Genomic DNA, 20158 nt, shown 5'->3' with positions numbered 1-20158 from the left:
ATAGCACTAAGGAAAAAAATCAAACAGATGGTGTGGACAGGGGAAAGCCCTGTCTCATACCATGGTGAAGACTGAAAGAGGGGAGATGTAGTTATTGGGTACAACATGGGAGCTAGGATTGGAGTACAAAAGTCTAATCCAAGACACAAAAAATGGACAAAATCTGATTTTTTTGTAGAATGAGGAACAAATTACTTCCAATTAACTCTGATGCAGGTTTTTTCCTGCATTCAGTGACAAAACAGTCAATAGTTTCAAGGGGTTTTGGTAGTAGGATGGCATACTGAAAAACCAATGAGTGTTGTCTGACCCATGTCTCTTTTGTATAAAACCCACCTGGTCCAGATGTATTGTGCTCATTATTTTTTCTAATCACCCAGCTGGGATGTTAGACAATACTTCAATATCAAAGTTGATTAAGGATATTGGTTGATAGCTAGCACATTCTGGGGCATCTGTCAGGCTTAAGAATGATTGAGATCGGGGCTTCATTCACTAAAGAGCACAGAGTGCCTCCATGAAAAGCCTCAGCCATTCTGGGAGTCAGGGTGTTTTTGAACCAGACATAAAATTCAGCTGGAAAACCATATTGCAGCTGTCCTGGGTCTGACCCAATTTCATGTCACCTAGGGCAGCCATAATTTTCACAGGTATGTAACAGGGAAGCAATTCCTTTTATGTTCCCAGAAACACATGTAAGGAAATTAGCCACAGGTATTCACGGGGAGAAGTAACCCAAAATGCATCTTATGTCATGCCATCGAGACCCTGGGGGTATAACTAGGGTGAGGAGTTCAGGATGAAGGGTATCCTCGGAAATTCAAAAGGAGTTTAGGTGGAGAGGAGGGAGAAGAGAAAACAGAGTGGCAAGAGGGTAAGTGCCAAATGCACAAGGAGTTGAGAAAAAAGAAAAGGAGTACTTGTGGCACCTTAGAGACTAACCAATTTATTTGAGCATAAGCTCTCGTGAGCTACAGCTCACTTCATGCATGCGATGAAGTGAGCTGTAGCTCACGAAAGCTTATGCTCAAATAAATTGGTTAGTCTCTAAGGTGCCACAAGTACTCCTTTTCTTTTTGCGAATACAGACTAACACGGCTGTTACTCTGAAAGGAATTGAGAGGAGATACAACAGGTCGGCTGTAAGAAAAGGAAGATGTGAGACAGCCACGCTCTCAAGTCAGAGTGGGAGAAAAAAAAATCAGGTTGGGGGGGCAGCTCAAATGAATGTATCCTCTTTGCATCCATGTCGAATGCAAAATAAATGATTATTCCCCAACCCCTCTCCATTACAAAAGCAGAGATGGGGGGGGGGGGAGAAAGAAGGGTGAACATCTTGAGCACATTTTAAAAAGGGTTTGGGGCTAAAATACACATATCTTTGCATCAAAGGTTAGGATTATACAAGACAGATACTACTGAAGAATCTGCTGGAAAAAAATCAGAGGGATTTGCGTCTGAGCATCTGATGGTTCCTCCTTACTTTACGTACAGGGAAGATGGCACATATAGGGATGCAGAGCTGAGGTGGGTGTTTCTCCTTTACTGCTGGTGACAACAGCCTGGCAACAACTGCTGAATAGCAAAGGTAAATCCCAAGGCAACATATGGTTAATGTGTTTTATTATATGGAGGCAATGCAGTTTGCTGCTTCTCAGTTTGGAGAAGCTAATGAGCTGGCCACCCTGCCCGACCTTAAAAATAACCGGAAAGGCTATAAAATTAGGTCACGCCTTTCTCCTCCGCCAGCTTCCTTGCCATAGTAAACAGGGCTTTTTTTTTTTTTTTTAAACTACATCCCAGCTGCAGTGGGGAAAAAAAAATCTTTATTTTGTGCCCATTCCAGCTCACTTTCCTTTTTCTCAGGCTCTTTTAAAGATGGATTCTTTCACACTGTATTTTAGGAATTTTAATATAAATGCCCTGCCTTTGGTGGCTAGGAAGCAGTGGGCACTCTCTCTGTCCTACTCTCTGTTGGGATGTAAGGAAAGATCCCAAGTAAGGTTTTAGACAAAAATTCTACTAGACTTCCCTCTTCTTCCCCATCTTCAGGGAACCCAGTCACTCTCAAATTATTTCTTCTGGACCAGCTCTCCAAATCATTCACTCTATCTTGTAGATTTTGGATCAGACTTTGTTGCTTGTCTATTAGAGACACAAGGTGGGCTTTTAGTGGACCAACTTCCATTGGTGAAAGAGAAGCTTTTGAGCTACACAGAGCTATTCTACAGGTCTGGGAAAGGTGGTTGAAGTGTCACCTGAATACAAAGTGTAACAGACTGTTTAGCATAAGTAGTTAACGCATATTGCAAGATCCCATTCAAGGTGCTAATCTACAATGATCCTAACAGAGCCCTCCCTGATCCTGGAGGATAGCTCCTGCAAACTGACCTGTTGTGCTGCAGCTGTGGCTTTAATTTCAGAAATATCCTCTGATATTTTTCGAAGCATAATCTGTTCTTCTGATACCTGCTTTAGCATTTTATAGATCTGATACAGGCCTATCAGGGTCTCCACTGTGAGTGGTGCCATGCTGCACTGTACAGGGCTGTCAGAGAGCCTCTGCTTCTCTGCAATTTGTGGGGAGTCCCAGGAGGAAGGGGGGTTCAAAATGAGATCCATCTGCTACTAAGATGTTAAAAGCAGGATGAACCACCCAGAGGCAAAAACTCTGCCTTACTTTAGCAGATGTTAGCAGATTTTAGTGGAGCTGAGCAGCAGTTCCAGGTTTAGGCAGCCATCTTCCCCTGCTGCATCCGCCCAGTCCACACACATTTGTTTTGAAATGTTTTAAAGTCTTTTAGACAGGAACTTTTATTTAGCATTTTAAACTGTTGTGGAGAAAGTCCCCTTGACCTCACATCCTTTGCCCACCAGTTCACATTGCCTTTGCCTCCCCATTTCTATTTGACTAACTACAGGACTGTTTGTATACCTTTAATGGCTTGGAAGGATTAGGTTTTATTGGTGTCAATTTCACCATACACACACATAAACCAAGGAAAAAATATTTCCATCCATAACAGAAATTTACAGATAGGCAAAGAAAGAAAAAAATGCTGCTTTAGAACTTGGAGTTTAAAGATACTTTTGTATATTTTGACATGAGATGTTGACAATTTGTGTTTTAACCATTATAAAGCTTTAACTTTTTGAATCTTAATGTCTACTGTCATTAAATAGTCTGACTTTGCCCCATAATTTCCTTCAATTGTGAAAATGCAAATCAAATCATTTTAAATGGTTTAAAACAAACACTGGTGATATCTGTCCAAATTATTTAAAAAATGAATTCTCCAAGCCTAGCCATAACAAAAGAATTGCATAGTTTGCACTTGCTATTGAAGTTCTGTAGTTTCAATTACTATTTTTAATGACATCCATCTCCAAATGAGAAATTACATATATATGGCATGAGCTGCAGAAAAGGCATAGTCCCTATAAAATCACACTCAACTAACTGCCTTATATTTGAAAAGTGACACAAACACAAGAATTACTTCTACTCTTGAAAAGCTGGTCATTTTAATGCTCAAGAAACACAAAACCAGAAGAGAGGATGATGCTACAAATGAATGTTCTGAGGAAGAGGTCAAAAATAAGGGAAAAGGTTAAAAGTTGCTAGATTTAAGGAGTGCCTGAAGCACAAAATAAGAGTCAGCAACAAATTTTACACCTTGACTTGCCAGAGCTCAAGGGCAAGCTCCAAACCCTGACATTTGATAGAAGGACAGTGACAAATTCGTGAAGGAGATACACGGATAACCTTCACAAAAGCTAGGCATCGGTCACTGTGCATTATTCACCATGCTTAAATTCATCTCAAACATACACCATCCCTGCTATTCTAATACCAGCTCTTCTTCTGCAAAGCCTGCAAAAGCTGTGTGGTGGTAATGTTAGTCAGTCAAATGCCATTAAAAGATTATACCGAATCAAATGCACAAAGTTTTTTACCATCAAATCTAATCAAAAATTGAACCCAGACCCCAATAAGTGAAAGGACCGAGTACTAACTTGCTGTTTAAAAACCTGCGGTGTTTGTTTTCACACATGCATTCCAATAAGGCACTGTACTGTCAACTGAAACTCCAGTTTAGAAGACAACACAGAGTCCATATATTCATACTATAGGAAAGACACCTATTTAAGTCTTACATAGACAGAAAATTAGTCAAGTCACAGAATGGCAGGTGTACCCCCTTTAGGAGCTTCATTTCCATTCTTGCATGCAAACCGTAAGAGTAAAGAACGGAAAAAATTGCTTTAAAATGTTTTTCTTTTTAATACTATTGTACCTAAGTGGTAAAGAGCGTTCTTTTGAAAAAACAGATTTTTACAGATAAAATGTGTAATACATAGCATATGATGGAAAGGCTCTACTATGTCTACTCAGTGACCAGACTCTTAATACAGATTCTTAATTTGTAACACTAACATTTTAAAAATTATATTAATTCAAGAAAACATTTGTACTCTCCTGTAACTTTTCTGTGACCAGAGACAATAAGATTTTTATGCCATGTTTCAGCAGAAAACAAGTATAAACGCTTAAACTATAAACCCCTGAAAATAAGGGTCTAGAAAGGAAATGCTGACAGAACCTGAACTAAAGCAGCGTTACCAGGTGCAGATATAATAAAATTAAGTTTCTATCTAAGGAAAAAAATCCTCACATACCAATCTGCTACTCATTAACCAGTATTTACTTTCCAAATAATGTATAGCTACTACTTGTAAAATAACAGATGTGGTGATCCTTCCCATGCAGAAGCTTGTTTCACTACCCATGAAAGAGAGCAGGGTTCAGACAAAGATGGAAAGTGCATGCATTTCTGAACCTGCAAGTTTTATTGACATGGGATGTAAGGAGACAGACTGAAACTGTAAGAACTTCACTGTATTCTAATCTCTTGTGAAGTTAAAACTTTGAGCTGGCACTTCACTTGCTCTCTACTGATAAGTAATCTTACTGGATTTTCAGTTACTGAGTGAAGCACAAGGTGCCAAAAAGAAGGAAAGCAATAGGTGTATTGATGACATTTGACTATTTCACAGCATGCCCATTGTAGAAATTGACAGTTTCTAAACAGGGTTAGTGATTCATTCGCCACATAATTCCAGGTGCCCATTAGTCCTGCTTTGATCATAACATACATAAATGATAAAGACAAACATTCACATTATTTAAAGATAAATAATGAAACTACTGTATGAAACACGCAGAACTTTTCTATTGATCTCAATGTGCAAGGTTATGTAACAAAAGTGCTTTATAAGTACTAGTGCAAATATTTTTACTCATGTTTTCTGCACAAAAAAATAAATTCATGTAGTGAATGCTCTTTAAAACTTCCTATGGCTAACTATAAATCATCACTACCTTTATGAAAGTATTTATAAAAAATGTTTTTAACACTAGAGACATCACTTGAACTGTGAGTCTATCCCAAAGAAAAATAGTGCTGAACAGACCAATACTTTCTGGATTTCTTCATGACACATTTGTACACTTGCCCCATTGAAGAGAAGAAAAAACTATTTGCGCTGTGTTAGTCCCCGTTATAATTCCCAGCTGTGTCAAAACTTTAACAGCCTAAAAGCAGGAAATCCAAGAGGAAATTCCATCGTCAGTTCCTGGAGTTTTGTAACCCAATGTTCTTCCAAAAGGAGATCTTACAGGAATTTGGTAGCATTTGCTGTAACCTTACCTCATATCTTCAAGTAGATCACATTCTCCCTGATGCTTGGCCTGAAGTTTTGTCATCTGCTCAATTTGAATGTTTTTTAGCTCTTGTGTAACTTTTACCTACAAAAAAGACAGATCATATATTTTATGTAGGGTCCAGCTGTCATTTCAGTGGGGAAAAATATTTGATTTCCTTCATCTAACTTTATAATCTAACTGTCCATCAGAATGTGCAAATTAAACATTTTCAGCATGTGTAAACGTGTTTTGCTTGGTTAACATAACCCTATGCATCTACTTAACCAAAGACTGATTTTACTATATATTGTTTGGATCTAACCCTGCGGTGTCTGCATTTCATACATCAAGCACCTCAGAGCTGTGTCTTGCTTGTTGACAACAAATATGCATGTTTTCTTCTTCCAAACCTCTGAGGATAAACCTGTCTACAACAAAAGAGGTTCAGCTTGAAACAAATAAGGGAGTTGGGGGAAAGAAATAACCTGCTGCAGATTTAACACTTAATAAAAACAATTTACACATTCATGAAATGTGCATTGATTAAACACTCCTACAATGGTTTCATGAACATGCCTTTAAACGCAGTCATGTGGTTGCCAGTATATCAGATCAAAAGTCTCCCTCCTTAACAGTAAGACTTCAGAAAGGTTGTGCCTTTTTTTATCACTATAATATACCTGCTTTATGTTTTGAATCTTATGGCATTAAGATTTCAGCAGCCTGGGTATTAGAGTGATAGCTGATAGCATGGCAGTGGGTGGGGGAGGGATTGTTGTGATAAACATTAACCCCAGAAAAGGACTGACCTGGCCACAGAAACATGGGGTTTTTAAAACAAGAGATCTCGATCAATCAACGTGTTAAATGCCAAGATGCGTGGATGCTGTTTCTTTTTTAGGCTGCTACATAGATGCATCTAAAAATCTGATGCATGCATGAAGGGGGAAATAAATAACAGTTTCTGCTATGGGGGAGGGGAAGAGAGAAAGACAGGGACGAGGTGAAGGAAAGGATCTGCCACAAACCTCCCCTTTCTCTCAAAGCAAAACAACCCTCCAGATCTCATCTGCTAGCAACAGCTTCCCCCTCAACACCAAAAATAATCCCCCAGCAACAAGAACCCCCAATCCCAGCACTACAGCAAGACAAGTTTCTCACCTCAGCTCCTTTCAAGATACAGCAAAACATACAAACCCTATGCTCTGATTAAGCAGAAAAGGGGTTTAGGTTTTTTTAAAACAATACAAATGTTGAAACCTACATAGTGAAAATAAAATTGCATGTAAAAAATACAAGAGGCAAAGCATAAAGCACACATGCAATATAAATGAAATGCCAAATGCAAACTAAAATCCAATGAAACATAAATAAGAATCCTTCAAAGGAAGCAGAGTCTATCCTCACAACAACAGAGGCAGAGTCATTAGGAATCCCCTGCAGCTGGATGCCCAGAGCAGCCAGGGAGCCCAGAGAATGACAAGAGATGGACAAACAGCAGCCTTTTGTTTACACAACACAGACACCCCCACCCAATAACCCTCACCCATGCAACTCCCTCCACACAGGCACCCACAAACCATTTCCTACATACACAATTAACTCTATCCCACTCCATATACTAACCCCCATAATCTCTTCTACTCACAGAATAACACTCTCAACCCCAATCTATATAACTCCAACCCTCCACACCAACATAATCATCATATCAGTCTCACTGTAAACTATTCCAACCCCAATCTCCCACATCAATCCAAACAACCTCCTCTCCATACAACCATCAAAACACAACTCCCCCACTCCAACAACCCTCATCTACACAATCCAGCCATACTCTATCACCTCAAGTTTCAGAGTAGCAGCCGTGTTAGTCTGTATTTGCAAAAAGAAAAGGAGTATTTGTGGCATCTTACAGACTAACAAATTTATTTGAGCATAAGCTTTCATGAGCTACAGCTCACTTCAGTACCTCAATAGACACCATTCCCTAACCCTAGCCCCTTTTTCACCCCAATACAGACAATTCCAAATCCCCCATACTCCAACATGCATCCACACAACCAGCAAGGTGAATTAAGCTCTCAATCCTATTTGATACACCTCCAGCCCGATACAAGCCAAGCCCTACGCTAACCCCCCAATACAGATAAAGACATACCCTCACATACCCCAACCTCTACACACAAATAACCCCCAACTCCTCACTCCCAATACACCCGAGCCCCCAGCCCCCCACCCCAATACAGCCTGTGGCACTCCCACACCAACCCCCCACATCCCAATACACCAACCCGTGTACAGCTAATGCCCCTACCCCAATACACCCAGCACCCCACATGCTCACAGTGTAGCCCCCCAACCCTAATACAGCCAATGCCACCAGTACTGCCAGTGCCACCCCACACCCAGATGATCCCCAATACACCCAGCCCCAACCCCCCAGTGCCACCCCACACCCACTATACCCCGATCCCCAATCCACCCAGCCCCAACCCCCCCATACAGCCAGTACCCCAGTCCCTGAACCCCAGTGCCACCCCCACCCCACCCCGATCCCCAATCCACCCAGCCCCAACCCCCCCAGTACAGCCAGTACCCCGGTCCTTGAGCCCCAGTGCCACCCCCACCCCACCCCGATCCCCAATCCACCCAGCCCCAACCCCCTGTACAGCCAGTACCCCGGTCCCTGAACCCCAGTGCCACCCCTACCCCCACTATACCCCGATCCCCAATCCACCCAGCCCCAACCCCCCAGTACAGCCAGTACCCCGGTCCCTGAACCCCAGTGCCACCCCCACTATACCCCGATCCCCAATCCACCCAGCCCCAACCCCCCTCGTACAGCCAGTACCCCGGTCCCTGAACCCCAGTGCCACCCCCACTATACCCCGATCCCCAATCCACCCAGCCCCAACCCCCCCGTACAGCCAGTACCCCGGTCCTGGAACCCCAGTGCCACCCCCACCCCCACTATACCCCGATCCCCAATCCACCCAGCCCCAACCCCCCCGTACAGCCAGTACCCCGGTCCCTGAGCCCCAGTGCCACCCCCACCCCACCCCGATCCCCAATCCACCCAGCCCCAACCCCCCCGTACAGCCAGTACCCCAGTCCCTGAGCCCCAGTGCCACCCCCACCCCACCCCGATCCCCAATCCACCCAGCCCCAACCCCCCAGTACAGCCAGTACCCCGGTCCCTGAACCCCAGTGCCACCCCCACCCCCACCCCACCCCGATCCCCAATCCACCCAGCCCCAACCCCCCCGTACAGCCAGTACCCCGGTCCCTGAACCCCGGTGCCACCCCCACCCCACCCCAATCCCCAATCCACCCAGCCCCAACCCCCCCGTACAGCCAGTACCCCAGTCCCTGAGCCCCAGTGCCACCCCCACCCCACCCCGATCCCCAATCCACCCAGCCCCAACCCCCCAGTACAGCCAGTACCCCGGTCCCTGAGCCCCAGTGCCACCCCCACCCCACCCCGATCCCCAATCCACCCAGCCCCAACCCCCCCGTACAGCCAGTACCCCGGTCCCTGAACCCCGGTGCCACCCCCACCCCACCCCGATCCCCAATCCACCCAGCCCCAACCCCCCCATACAGCCAGTACCCCGGTCCTGGAACCCCAGTGCCACCCCCACCCCCACTATACCCTGATCCCCAATCCACCCAGCCCCAACCCCCCCGTACAGCCAGTACCCCGGTCCCTGAGCCCCAGTGCCACCCCCACCCCACCCCGATCCCCAATCCACCCAGCCCCAACCCCCCCGTACAGCCAGTACCCCGGTCCCTGAACCCCGGTGCCACCCCCACCCCACCCCGATCCCCAATCCACCCAGCCCCAACCCCCTGTACAGCCAGTACCCCAGTCCCTGAACCCCAGTGCCACCCCCACCCCGATCCCCAATCCACCCAGCCCCAACCCCCCCATACAGCCAGTACCCCGGTCCCTGAGCCCCAGTGCCACCCCCACCCCACCCCGATCCCCAATCCACCCAGCCCCAACCCCCCCGTACAGCCAGTACCCCGGTCCTTGAGCCCCAGTGCCACCCCCACCCCGATCCCCAATCCACCCAGCCCCAACCCCCCCGTACAGCCAGTACCCCGGTCCCTGAGCCCCAGTGCCACCCCCACCCCACCCCACCCCGATCCCCAATCCACCCAGCCCCAACCCCCCCGTACAGCCAGTACCCCAGTCCCTGAGCCCCAGTGCCACCCCCACTATACCCCGATCCCCAATCCACCCAGCCCCAACCCCCCCGCACAGCCAGTACCCCGGTCCCTGAGCCCCAGTGCCACCCCCACCCCCCATGCAGCCCGCCCCAGCGGCTCCCCGCGGCTCCCACCTTCCTCGGCGGGGGCTGCATGGCGCTGCCGTCGCTCTCCGCATCAATCCCCGCTCAGCAGCGGGACGCGGCCCCCGCAGCGCGGGGAGGAGCCGGCGCCCGGATGGGATGCGCGGGGGGGGAGCGCAGCGCGCGGCTCCCGGCGGGGATGGGCGGGGGCGGCTCCCTCAGGCGGACTCCATGGCCCGGCGGCGGCGGCGGCGAGGCACCGAGCGGCTCTGGGAGGCGGCGGCGGCGGCGAGCGGCGAGTCCCGGCCCGGGGGAGGGAGAGCGGGGAAGGCGGGGACGGCCGGCCCCCAGCCAGCCCGCCCCCGGCCGCGGGGAGGGTGGGAAGGCGGCTCCGCAGCGCCCCGCCGCGGCCGCCGGCGGGGGGGGAAGCGCTCCCTGGAGGCCAGTGGGGAAATGGCGCCCCAGCGCGGCCGAGACCCCGCCGGACGGCTCCCGCCTCGCCTCCGGCAGCCACAGGCCACGGTCCGCCCAGCTGGGTAGACGTGGGGGCAAAACCATAGAGAGCGGGGCGGGACGGAGGCCTCCCCGCCAGGCGGGGGCGGGGCTCGGCTCGGCGGCTAGCGCGCGAGAGACCGCGGCCGGCTGGGGGCGTGTGTGCGCGCGCGGCCCTCGCTCGCGCCCCTCCCGGTGCCTCTGTGCCGCGAGCGCTCTGGGCTGGGGCTGCACGTGCGGCTGGCGCGCGGGGTGGGGGAGCTGCAGACGGAGCCGCCGCAGCGGCGGCGGTGGGGGTGCCCCTGCTCGTGCCGCACCTGAGCGGAGGAGCTGCCGGCGTAGCAGCGCTCCTGGGAGCGGGGTAGGCGAGCTGTAGCTACCGGGCTGTCCGAGGAAGCGGCCGCCCTAGTGATGGGATAGCTGCTTACTCACCCGGTGCGAAGGGTCAGGGCAGGGGATAGGCAGCTGGCACAGAGAGAGCAGCCCTGGTTGCTCTCTCCCCGGTCAGCAAGTTGTGCTGCCGTTTGTCCGCTGGCGGTGAGCAGGGTTGCCCCGGAGGCAGCGCGCTCAGCTACGCAAACAGAAAGATCATCCCTGGTCCAGTGAGCTTTCGGGCTAAAGCGAGACGCCCGGAATGTGGGATGCAGTGGGAAACCAAACCTTAATTGGGAAAGGTGTTTGTTTTTTTTTGTTTTGTTCTGTTTTAATGTTGTGGCTTCGTGTAAACTCACTCGTAGGCCAGGGCCTTAGGGACAAAGTGTGTTTCTGGCGGGAGGCCTGGTGGCTTGTCCGGTGGGGATGGGAAGGGCATTCTGTGCAAAAAGAAAAGGAGGACTTGTGGCACCTTAGAGACGAACCAATTTATTTCGTCTCTAAGGTGCCGCGAGTACTCCTTTTCTTTTTGCGAATACAGACTAACACGGCTGCTACTCTGAATTCTGCGCAAAGACAGCGGTGTGGGAAAAGGCAGCGCAGAGATGAGAGCAGCAGGTGAGTGAGGTATTGGCACTGGTTTCTGTGGGAGGGCTGGATGGGGGCGATCCAAGGTCTAAGATATAAGCAGGAGTAGAGTTGTGAAAGATGTGGCAAAGATGTGTTTACGCTTATGGTGCCGTAAAGGGGATTCAACAGTGGGATCTGAAGAGGGGAGTCCTGATTAGATAGCTGTGTAAATGAGAAGTATTCACTAATTCTATAAGGGGCTTGGAAGTAGGGAGGCTTTCTTACTAAATCTCTCCCAGATCTTCACCTGTCTCTGTTGTGTGTTCTCACTAGCAGGTGTCCCTGACTTTGGCAGCCCTTAGGTGGAAACAGCACATTGCTGTGATCACTTACTGGTCTTTCAGGGTGACTGGGAGAATTACCTCCTGAACAGCAGCAGGACTAATGAATTACAGTGTTCTGCTCTCAATCCTTCCTAGCACTCCTGGCAACAGCTTCATTCAGACTGATTGGAAGGCTCCCAGTTTATTTCACTCACAGCCTCCAGCTGCCATGGAACCTTTGCCAAGGTTCCTCTGTGTCCCCGTTTGCCTCTGGTACTTGCATTGAGGTACCTGAGCTGTACCCGTTCTGTGCATGAACCAAGGTTTTCACTCTCCAAGGCTATTAATCCTGACCTTTTTGTCAATATTAAATTAACTGTGCCATAATTTGCAAAGTGCTGTGTGATTCTTTACAATGAAAGTTTCTGTATAAACAGGGCTTCAAAACATTGGCAGAGTTAGGTATAAACATGAGGTAAGGAGGCTCCCATCAGGAAGGTAGATGGTGCTGACCCTGCCCTCTGCTTGAGGGCTCCATCTTCTGCTGGAATGGATAAGGAGCTCTCTACTTCCCAGGTCAGCCTTAAAACATCTGGATTGTTGGGACTATCTTTGCTATTCTTCCATCCTCTTGAGTATTGTGGTCTCTGCTACTTTAGTCTCTTTGGATTATCTTTCCCACAGAAAAGCCCCTCAGGCACTGTTCAGACCTTTCCCAAGCATCAACAGTGTGAAATTGTCATGAGCTGTGTCGGTTCTCCCGCTGTAGTTCTGAACAGCAGATGTGAACATGAGTTTTATTCATTTTACTCTGCTGCTGCCTTTCACAGGCACCATCCTGCAAGGTGCTGAGTGCCTTCAACTCCCAGGTTAATCAGAACCAGGGCCAAAGGGTGGCATATTTGTCTGCTCCTTCCAACATGGGCTCTGACTTGTTGACAGTGTTAGCTCTTCTTGCTCCCTAGGTGCCATGGAGACAGCACCTGAGGGGAAATGACAGCCAGGTTGGTTAGTTTGTGGTTGTGTAAAAGTTTACTTTGGACATCAGTTTTGTCGTTAAATAGATATTTTCCCTCTGATTTAGTTAAGATCACCCATACAACCATACAACTTGGCCATTTTCTGATTTTTGAGTGCTTTTCTTTACAACCTTGATGATTTCGTACATTTTGGAGTATGGCGTTACAGCTTAATAGCTGTTACTTAAATTTGAATCAAGTACTTTACAAAATATTGAATGATGGGCACTTTTCAATGAAATACTCGTGCCATCGATTATTCCATAAGTTTCAAAGTGGGAGGATCTGATAATACTGACATAAGTTGGCAGTAAACATACCATGAATGCACTTGGATTGCTGGGCCTGACTTCATTTATCATATTAGATCCGATGATGTGAAGAGCCCAATGGGATGTAGGAAATATCCATGTGCATTTCATGAAAAACTTGCCTTGAGTCATGTTCACCAATGCTTAACTTCACCAGTGCTCTTATCAGTCTACAGAATTCTTTGCCTCACTGTTCCCACACTGTTGAAGTTTTATTTCTATTTCAGGTTTGTTGATTGTTTATGAAGTGGGTTATTCCTACTCAAAGTTGACATCTTTATAACTTCTAATAAACAAATACCCTAGTGGATCCTGATACTTAAATAGAAGTAATGTGTCCTTATTTTCACCTGAATTATTAGTGATTATATTTATTTAGTATTGTCATTAGGTAAGGGAATTAGCTTTCCCTAGGAGACCTTTAGTAAAGGATTTCTAAACTAGTGCACCAGTTTGTAGTGGTAATGTTGTGGTTGAACACTACATCTCACTATAGTTAAACTGTCTGCAGTGTGTAATCCTACTGACCTCTAATGGCTATATAAACAGTTTTGTATCGGGATAACTAGCATTTCCTTCTTCAAAGATTTAGATAAGTCAGATTATAATCTCCTGCTCTATTGAGGAGTTTCTCATTAGGGGCCATAGCATCACCTATGGAAGAGAAGAGGCAGGGAGGGCTCGTTTGTAATGACTATAAAAGATACTATTTTTTGTGACTGCTGGACATAGTACGTGTGGTTCTTGCCCTCTAGCTCCTAAATCTAAATGCAGCTTATGTTGCCTAAAATCATCTCTCAGCCCTGGCCTTCATGATCACCCACAGAAGGGGTTGCAAACTACTATATAGACAAATGTGGTTCTGTTTCATGGGGTGGTAGAGGCTCTAGTTCAAGGAAGCACTGCCTTCCATTTGCTTTAGAGCTAAGATCATAGAATATCAGGGTCGGAAGGGACCTCAGGAGGTCATCTAGTCCAACTCCTTCTCAAAGCAGGACCAATCCCCAATTTTTGCCCCAGATCCCTAAATGGCCCCCTCAAGGATTGAACTGACAACCCTGGGTTTAGCAGGCCAATGCTCAAACCACTGAGCTATCCCTCCCCCCTGCAGTAGTTCCAGCTGTTGTAGCAGTCAGAGAAGCTTGGGGGCAGGTAGAGCTGTGACTTTACAGATCTATTGGCCAAAATTTCTTCTTCCTTACACAGGGAGGGGTTACTGCAGTATTATCCACAGTCTCAACAGATTCCTTTCCCCTCTACTCTTGCAGAACTCACCGGAGCATAGTCATAATTATACCATGCACACTTCACAGGATTTGCTCCATGAACTATAGCCTGTGCCATACAAAAATGACTTAGCAAGACTCTCAACCGGAATACTCCAGCCCTATTTGTTTGTGAATTTGGCTCTTCTCTCTCTGATACCAAGCTTGTTTTCAGGAGTGATGGCAAAGTATTTGGTTATTCACTACACAGCCAAATGCTGCTCCTAGTGACACTTGCAGCCAGCAGTCATGTGCTGTGATCATCAGATCTCAGATAAGCAGGAATGGGCAAAATCAGCACTGGGTTGGGAGATCTCCAAGGAAAACTCTGGTGCTGCAAGAAGTGGAGTAGTCTCTCAATGTTTGGGCTGTTGAATCAGTGCCCCCATCAGGATGTTAGGAGACACTGATTGCTGTTGTGTGATTGAGATGTGACATCAAGGTTCCAGCCATCTGCAGTCATTACTGATTCTGTGGCACTTTTCATGAGGAGTGGTGTTAATCTTGGTGTCTTACATAATTCTGATTTAGGGGATTATATCCTGCCTCCATAAAACAAATTTCCTCCTATTTTTTTGTACTAGGTCTGACGTTCTTGACTTGTCCTAAACAGCTGAATACCAATGCTGTGCTCTGATATGTCTTTACCTTGTTCAGTCCTGGAAGTGGAAGCAATTTAGGGATGGTTGAAGCATTTTCTGGATGAATGCTAGGCAGTGTATAGGTTGTAAAGTGCTTTGGTGTGACAAGTGTCAAGTTTAATCACTATTTAATAAATGGCTGTTGCACCACTCACATATAGTGCTCCTGGAGGAATTCTGCACCACTGCGTACACACACATTTCATGGGCCGTGCATATTTTTAATTTTTTTTTTTTTTTTTTTTTGCAAAAAATAGCTTCTGCTGAAACGTTGCTGAGGTTTTGCCTTTTGCCCACCAGAGGGCACTGTGGCAGTAGAACAGAGCAGCTGCTCCTGCCCAGCCCCAGCTACGATAGGGAAGAGAAAAAGCCCGCAGTGCCTTCTTCATAGCGCCTCTCGGGCCAGGTTGTTTATAAGAAGCACACCGGATCTTTTTCAGGGAAAAAGGCAATACGCCACATTTATTGAAAATACAGTAGTTAGCATATGCATTCAATTACACAACACGTACACACACAAGTCCTGCAAATGGTCTTTATAGTTACTAGTCTGTTGTAGCTCGAGTGAATCTAATGGCCAGTTCGACTGAGCCCTAGTGAGGAGCTGGGCTCTGTCAGTAGTGATCCGATGCTCCGAGGCTTTGCAGGACTGAACCCAGAGTTTCATGGCAAAACACCCCGTCTTTATAGTTGTAAATTCCCTTTTAGTCCATGCATTTTGCAATGTCATCCTGTAATCACTAGTAAGTGGTGTTAATCATGGGGTTTTCTGCTGTTATCATTTGATGGTTATTGTCGGGCTTCCCATCATTATCTCTTATTTCTTGTCTCATCTTCAATGGTGCGTGCCTCACCTCTGAGGTCATCAGTGCTGGTAACATGTTTAGCATCAGATACAATGGATGTTTTCTGATTGTCTCCTGGTGTTTCCAAGTTTCTCACTTTTTCTTGACCATCTGGACAGTTGTGATGGCTTTCACACTCATCCTTAACCATGCACACATCCTTTACTCACACTAAACAATTTTACAGGGACTTTCAGAGAAGATAACATTTTGGAAATGATTATATGGTTACTAAAGGGATTACAAAAGAACCTTACACAACTTAGTTTGCAATGCATAAAAGAAGGAAGACCTTTTAGCAAATACTGTAATGAAATCTTATCCTAAAACAAAAGGTGACCATATTCAGCCATAAGGACTATTCTGGTCTATTCCTGCCTTGAAATCAAAAAGGGTGGCTGGCAGGATGAAATCAAATCATACGTTAATACATACTACATTATTATAACCGTCAATCATTATAACCTCTAATACAAATGTAAAATCCTACTCCTACAAGGTCAGGAAACAGGGCTATGGGGAGACAGACAGCATGGGGCTGCTGGGGGGTCAGATAGGCTCATAAGGGCTAGTGTGGGAGGATAGACTGAGGCAGGGGCTGAATGGGAGTGGAGGCTCAGGGCCATGGAGGGAAGGGAGGTGCTGGGCGACATGGGCAGAAGGGGAGGGGGTTATGTGTGGGGAAAAGTTATGTGGGGGAAAAGGGGTATGGCTGAATGGGGGCACAGACACATGGGAACAGGGAGTGCAGGGACACATGGAGATGAGGGGAGGGGGCTGGCTGAGGAGGTGCAGGGACACATGGGGACAGGGATGGCTAAGTGGGGAAACAGAGACACATGGGGACAGGGGAAGGGGGTGCAAGGCCACATTGGGATGCGGGGAGTGGGTGTCAGTGGGGGTGGAGGGACACGTGGACAGAGGGTGCAAGGACACATGGAGTTAGGAGCACATGTACCTGACTGAATGGGAGAGGCTAGGGGTCAGCCAGGGTCTGCATGGGGGATGCTCCCTAATAATTCCTCTCCACCCCCCCAAAAAAAAACCTGTTCCATACTTTTCCCACCCATACCCAACAACCCTTCAAGTTCATACTTAGGGTCCTTCCCAGCAATTACTTCCCTCTCCCTCAGCTCCTTCATTATCCCTGACTACCCCAAGCCTTTCCATTGCTTCTGAGGGGTGTGGGAAATATGGTTCTGTACTATAGTTTAAATTAATTATTACTCAGAGTTCTGTATTAATATGTCTAGTAAGGAATCTCTTTGTCAAAAAAACATTTCCTAAATCTTTTTTATTGTCTGTATTGTAACAGACATACTTGCAACATACATATTGTAACAGATATTTTTAAATAAATTACTAAAATAATTGAATCTGGTGTGATTATACTGTGTTATTTTGACAAATAAAATATGCAGAATTTTAAAATATTGTGTGTAGGATTTTTAATTATTTACAGAATTTTTAATTTTTTGGCACAGAATTCCCCCAGGAGTAATGTAGTATGGAAATTAAAATCAGGAAGAGAAAACTACAAGAACCATTTAGAGAAGGCAAAATTATTATTCAGTTTGGATTTTAAAACAGCAACTGGCCTGGCCAACTGGGCCCTTGTCTGCATTAGAAAAGTTAGTACCTACGTTACAGCAACTACTAGAATCAGTGCAGCTGTACTACTGTAACATTGCAAGGACTAGTGTAGAGAGGGTCCAGGACACTTACCCCATTCTCAAGAGCAGTTTTTCATGTCACAAGTATAAAACCATCTGCGCCCTATCTATGCTAGTATATTAGCACTGATGCATCTACTACAACTTTGGGGTGATAGAGGTACTTACTTTTCAAGTATAGATATAGACTTTAAGAGAATCCCATCAAAGGAGCGGGAGAGATGTTAGAGAGCTATCTGGTGAAACTGTAAAGGAAATAATGGGTAATGTTAGCAGGACATCTCCTGGCTCCTGATGCAAAAGGTCACTGAGCCAAGTACAGTTGCAGGATTTTTAGAAGGGCCATGTGTGACATTCTGTACCTTATGGAAACACTCTACACCCCCATGTTCATTCTTATAATGATTGTTGTGGTACCTAATGCAAAGTTTGTCATGTCGGGTGTCTTTGGAAGGCTCATGATGTACTGAGCATTGTTGTTATGGTGATGTTATAGTAATTGTTGTTACAGTAATGTTATAGGTTGTAATTTCATGTATATAGTTATGAGGCTGAAAATGTGTCGTCTTGGCTTAAAATAAGCCCAGGCAAAAACTGTAAGAGCAGAGGGGCAGTTCACACCTCATCAAGGCATGTATGTGACAAACCCAGCCCAGCCTCAAAGGAACAAAGGACACTGGCTTAGGCAACAACAAAGGATCTGTTGGATTCTCAAGCGAGTCACCCCCCCTTCCTTTGGTCAATTTGGGACTGCGATGAAGTAATGCTAACCTGACTCTGAAGGGTGGGGGGGCAAAGCCAAGAGGGAAGAAAGAACATGATAAAAGGGAGAGACATTTGCCATGCTCTTCCTCTCTCTTCCACCTCCATCTAGAGACATTACCACCAAGCGACAAAAGTGCTGATCAACGGGGAGAGCCTGGCAGAAGGGCAACCAGCCAGCCTGTGGTGGAAACATCTAAGTTTGTAAGGGCATTGAAAGTATTAAGATCAGCTTGGAATGCATTTTGCTGTTATTTCATTTGACCAAATCTGACTTGTTATGCTTTGATTTATAATCACTTAAAAATCTATCTTTATAGTTAATAAATTTGTTTGTTTGTTCTACCTGAAGTAGGGCATTTGGTTTGAAGCGTGTCAGAGACTCCCCTTGGGATAACAAGCCTGATACATATCAATTTCTTTGTTAAATTGACGAACTCATATAAACTTGCAGCGTCCAGTGGACATAACTGGACACTGCAGGACGGAGGTTCCTAGGGTTGTGTCTGGAACTGGAGATACTGGCTAGTGTCATTCGGTTGCACAATCCAAGGAGCACATTACATGTCAGAGGCTGTGTGTGAACAGCCCAGGAGTGGGGGTTCTCACAGCAGAGCAGGATAAGCCTGGCTCCCAGAGTCAAGGATTGGAGTGACCTAGCAGATCACCGGTCCACATAACACCAAAGGGCAATGTCACACCATGTAATTTGTGACTAATACTAACCTTTGTAGTTATGCAAGCTAAGGTAAGGGGTTATCAACACGATCAGCTGTTGGGACATGAAGAAATCTACCTTCCCTACATACATGCACACCCCATTACTGTATTCCTCAATGGCTACGTTCAGGAAGGTATTTTCCATCTTTTTCTGAAACATTGGTGAGTGTCAGTGCCCCAATCCTGATCTGATGGCCCATAATCCAGTCAAGTATGTTAAATCCTATCTTATTGTAACATACCTGATGACTTCCAACATGTGGGAGAGGTGAGAAATACCTTACATAGGGATTACCCCAAAAAACAAAACCCACATTCTTGTACATGACTGCTTCATCCAGGAGACATAGCCTCTGATTAAAATGGAATCAGCCCTACTATCACCTTTTTGTGCCAGGGTGTCTCTCAGACAGCCACCTTATTTCTTTAGTCTGTGAAATCATCCAATAGAGGAACGATTTTGGGGGTTTTGAACGATTCACATGTAAGAAATCCAAGTAGAGAAAATGAACATCCTTGTTGCTGCTTGTCCTGTAGTTCTTTCCACCTTGTATTTTACGACGATTCTCCTAATGTGTAGTGCAACTTATGTACCGTATCTATTGGCCTATGGTCTGGTCTCAAGGTTCCCAAGCTGTGGCCCCAGGACTGCTCTTGGGCCATTGAACACTTCCTGATGGCCTATGGAGAGCGGACTGGTCACATGTTGACTCTCCTTGTTTCTAGCTCTGGGGAACAAGACCGGTGCAACGGGAACATGAAGAACCAAAATATGATCTTGCTTTTTCCCTCACAAAGAGGGCAAAGTAATTATTGCAATAAAGATAGCTACAGACAACAAATACTTCCCTACTATCTTTCCATGTAAGTAGTTGCTTTAATTGCCCTCAGTACGTTATGTGATCCCAAAGGAGAGGGGAGCTGTCCATGAGCCAAATTTTCTATTTAGATAAGATTCATCCCATGAAAGAGTTGCGGAACTCTTGATCTAATCTATTTCCCATATTCAGAGAAGGCCAGGTCTCTACATAAGAGATCTGGAGTGAAAACAGTGATGATCAGTACCTCAACCTCTACGTGTCAGTAATGGAGCCCATTACCCAACAGGGACTGATCTTTATGACCAAACAAGCTTAGATCTCATGTATTTTTTTCCAGCT

At 46.2% G+C, this 20158-nt stretch overlaps 1 protein-coding gene across 6 annotated transcripts in view; it reads right to left on the bottom strand.

The window, feature by feature from the left end:
* The window catches only part of FCHSD2 (FCH and double SH3 domains 2), a 222723-nt gene extending 212537 nt beyond the window's left edge, over positions 1 to 10186 (bottom strand). For 2 of the 6 annotated variants that reach the window (XM_074955029.1, XM_074955058.1), the window contains exons 1-2: positions 10057 to 10186; positions 5712 to 5809 (exon numbers count right to left, since the gene is read on the bottom strand). In XM_074955029.1, the coding sequence (XP_074811130.1) occupies positions 5712 to 5809; positions 10057 to 10077 (119 nt within the window). In that variant the 5' untranslated portion in view covers positions 10078 to 10186. Of the gene's footprint in view, positions 1 to 5711; positions 5810 to 6061; positions 6116 to 6516; positions 6536 to 10056 lie in introns of those variants that run through there. The other 4 variants (XM_074955020.1, XM_074955038.1, XM_074955048.1 and 1 more) reach the window with 3 other exon arrangements.
* Between the last annotated feature and the right edge of the window lie 9972 nt (positions 10187 to 20158).

Source organism: Natator depressus, chromosome 1 (genome assembly GCF_965152275.1).
Source record: "Natator depressus isolate rNatDep1 chromosome 1, rNatDep2.hap1, whole genome shotgun sequence".
NCBI lineage: Eukaryota > Metazoa > Chordata > Testudines > Cheloniidae > Natator > Natator depressus.
Note: the sequence above shows the minus strand (reverse complement) of the source record. Positions and strands in the feature narration are given on the sequence as shown.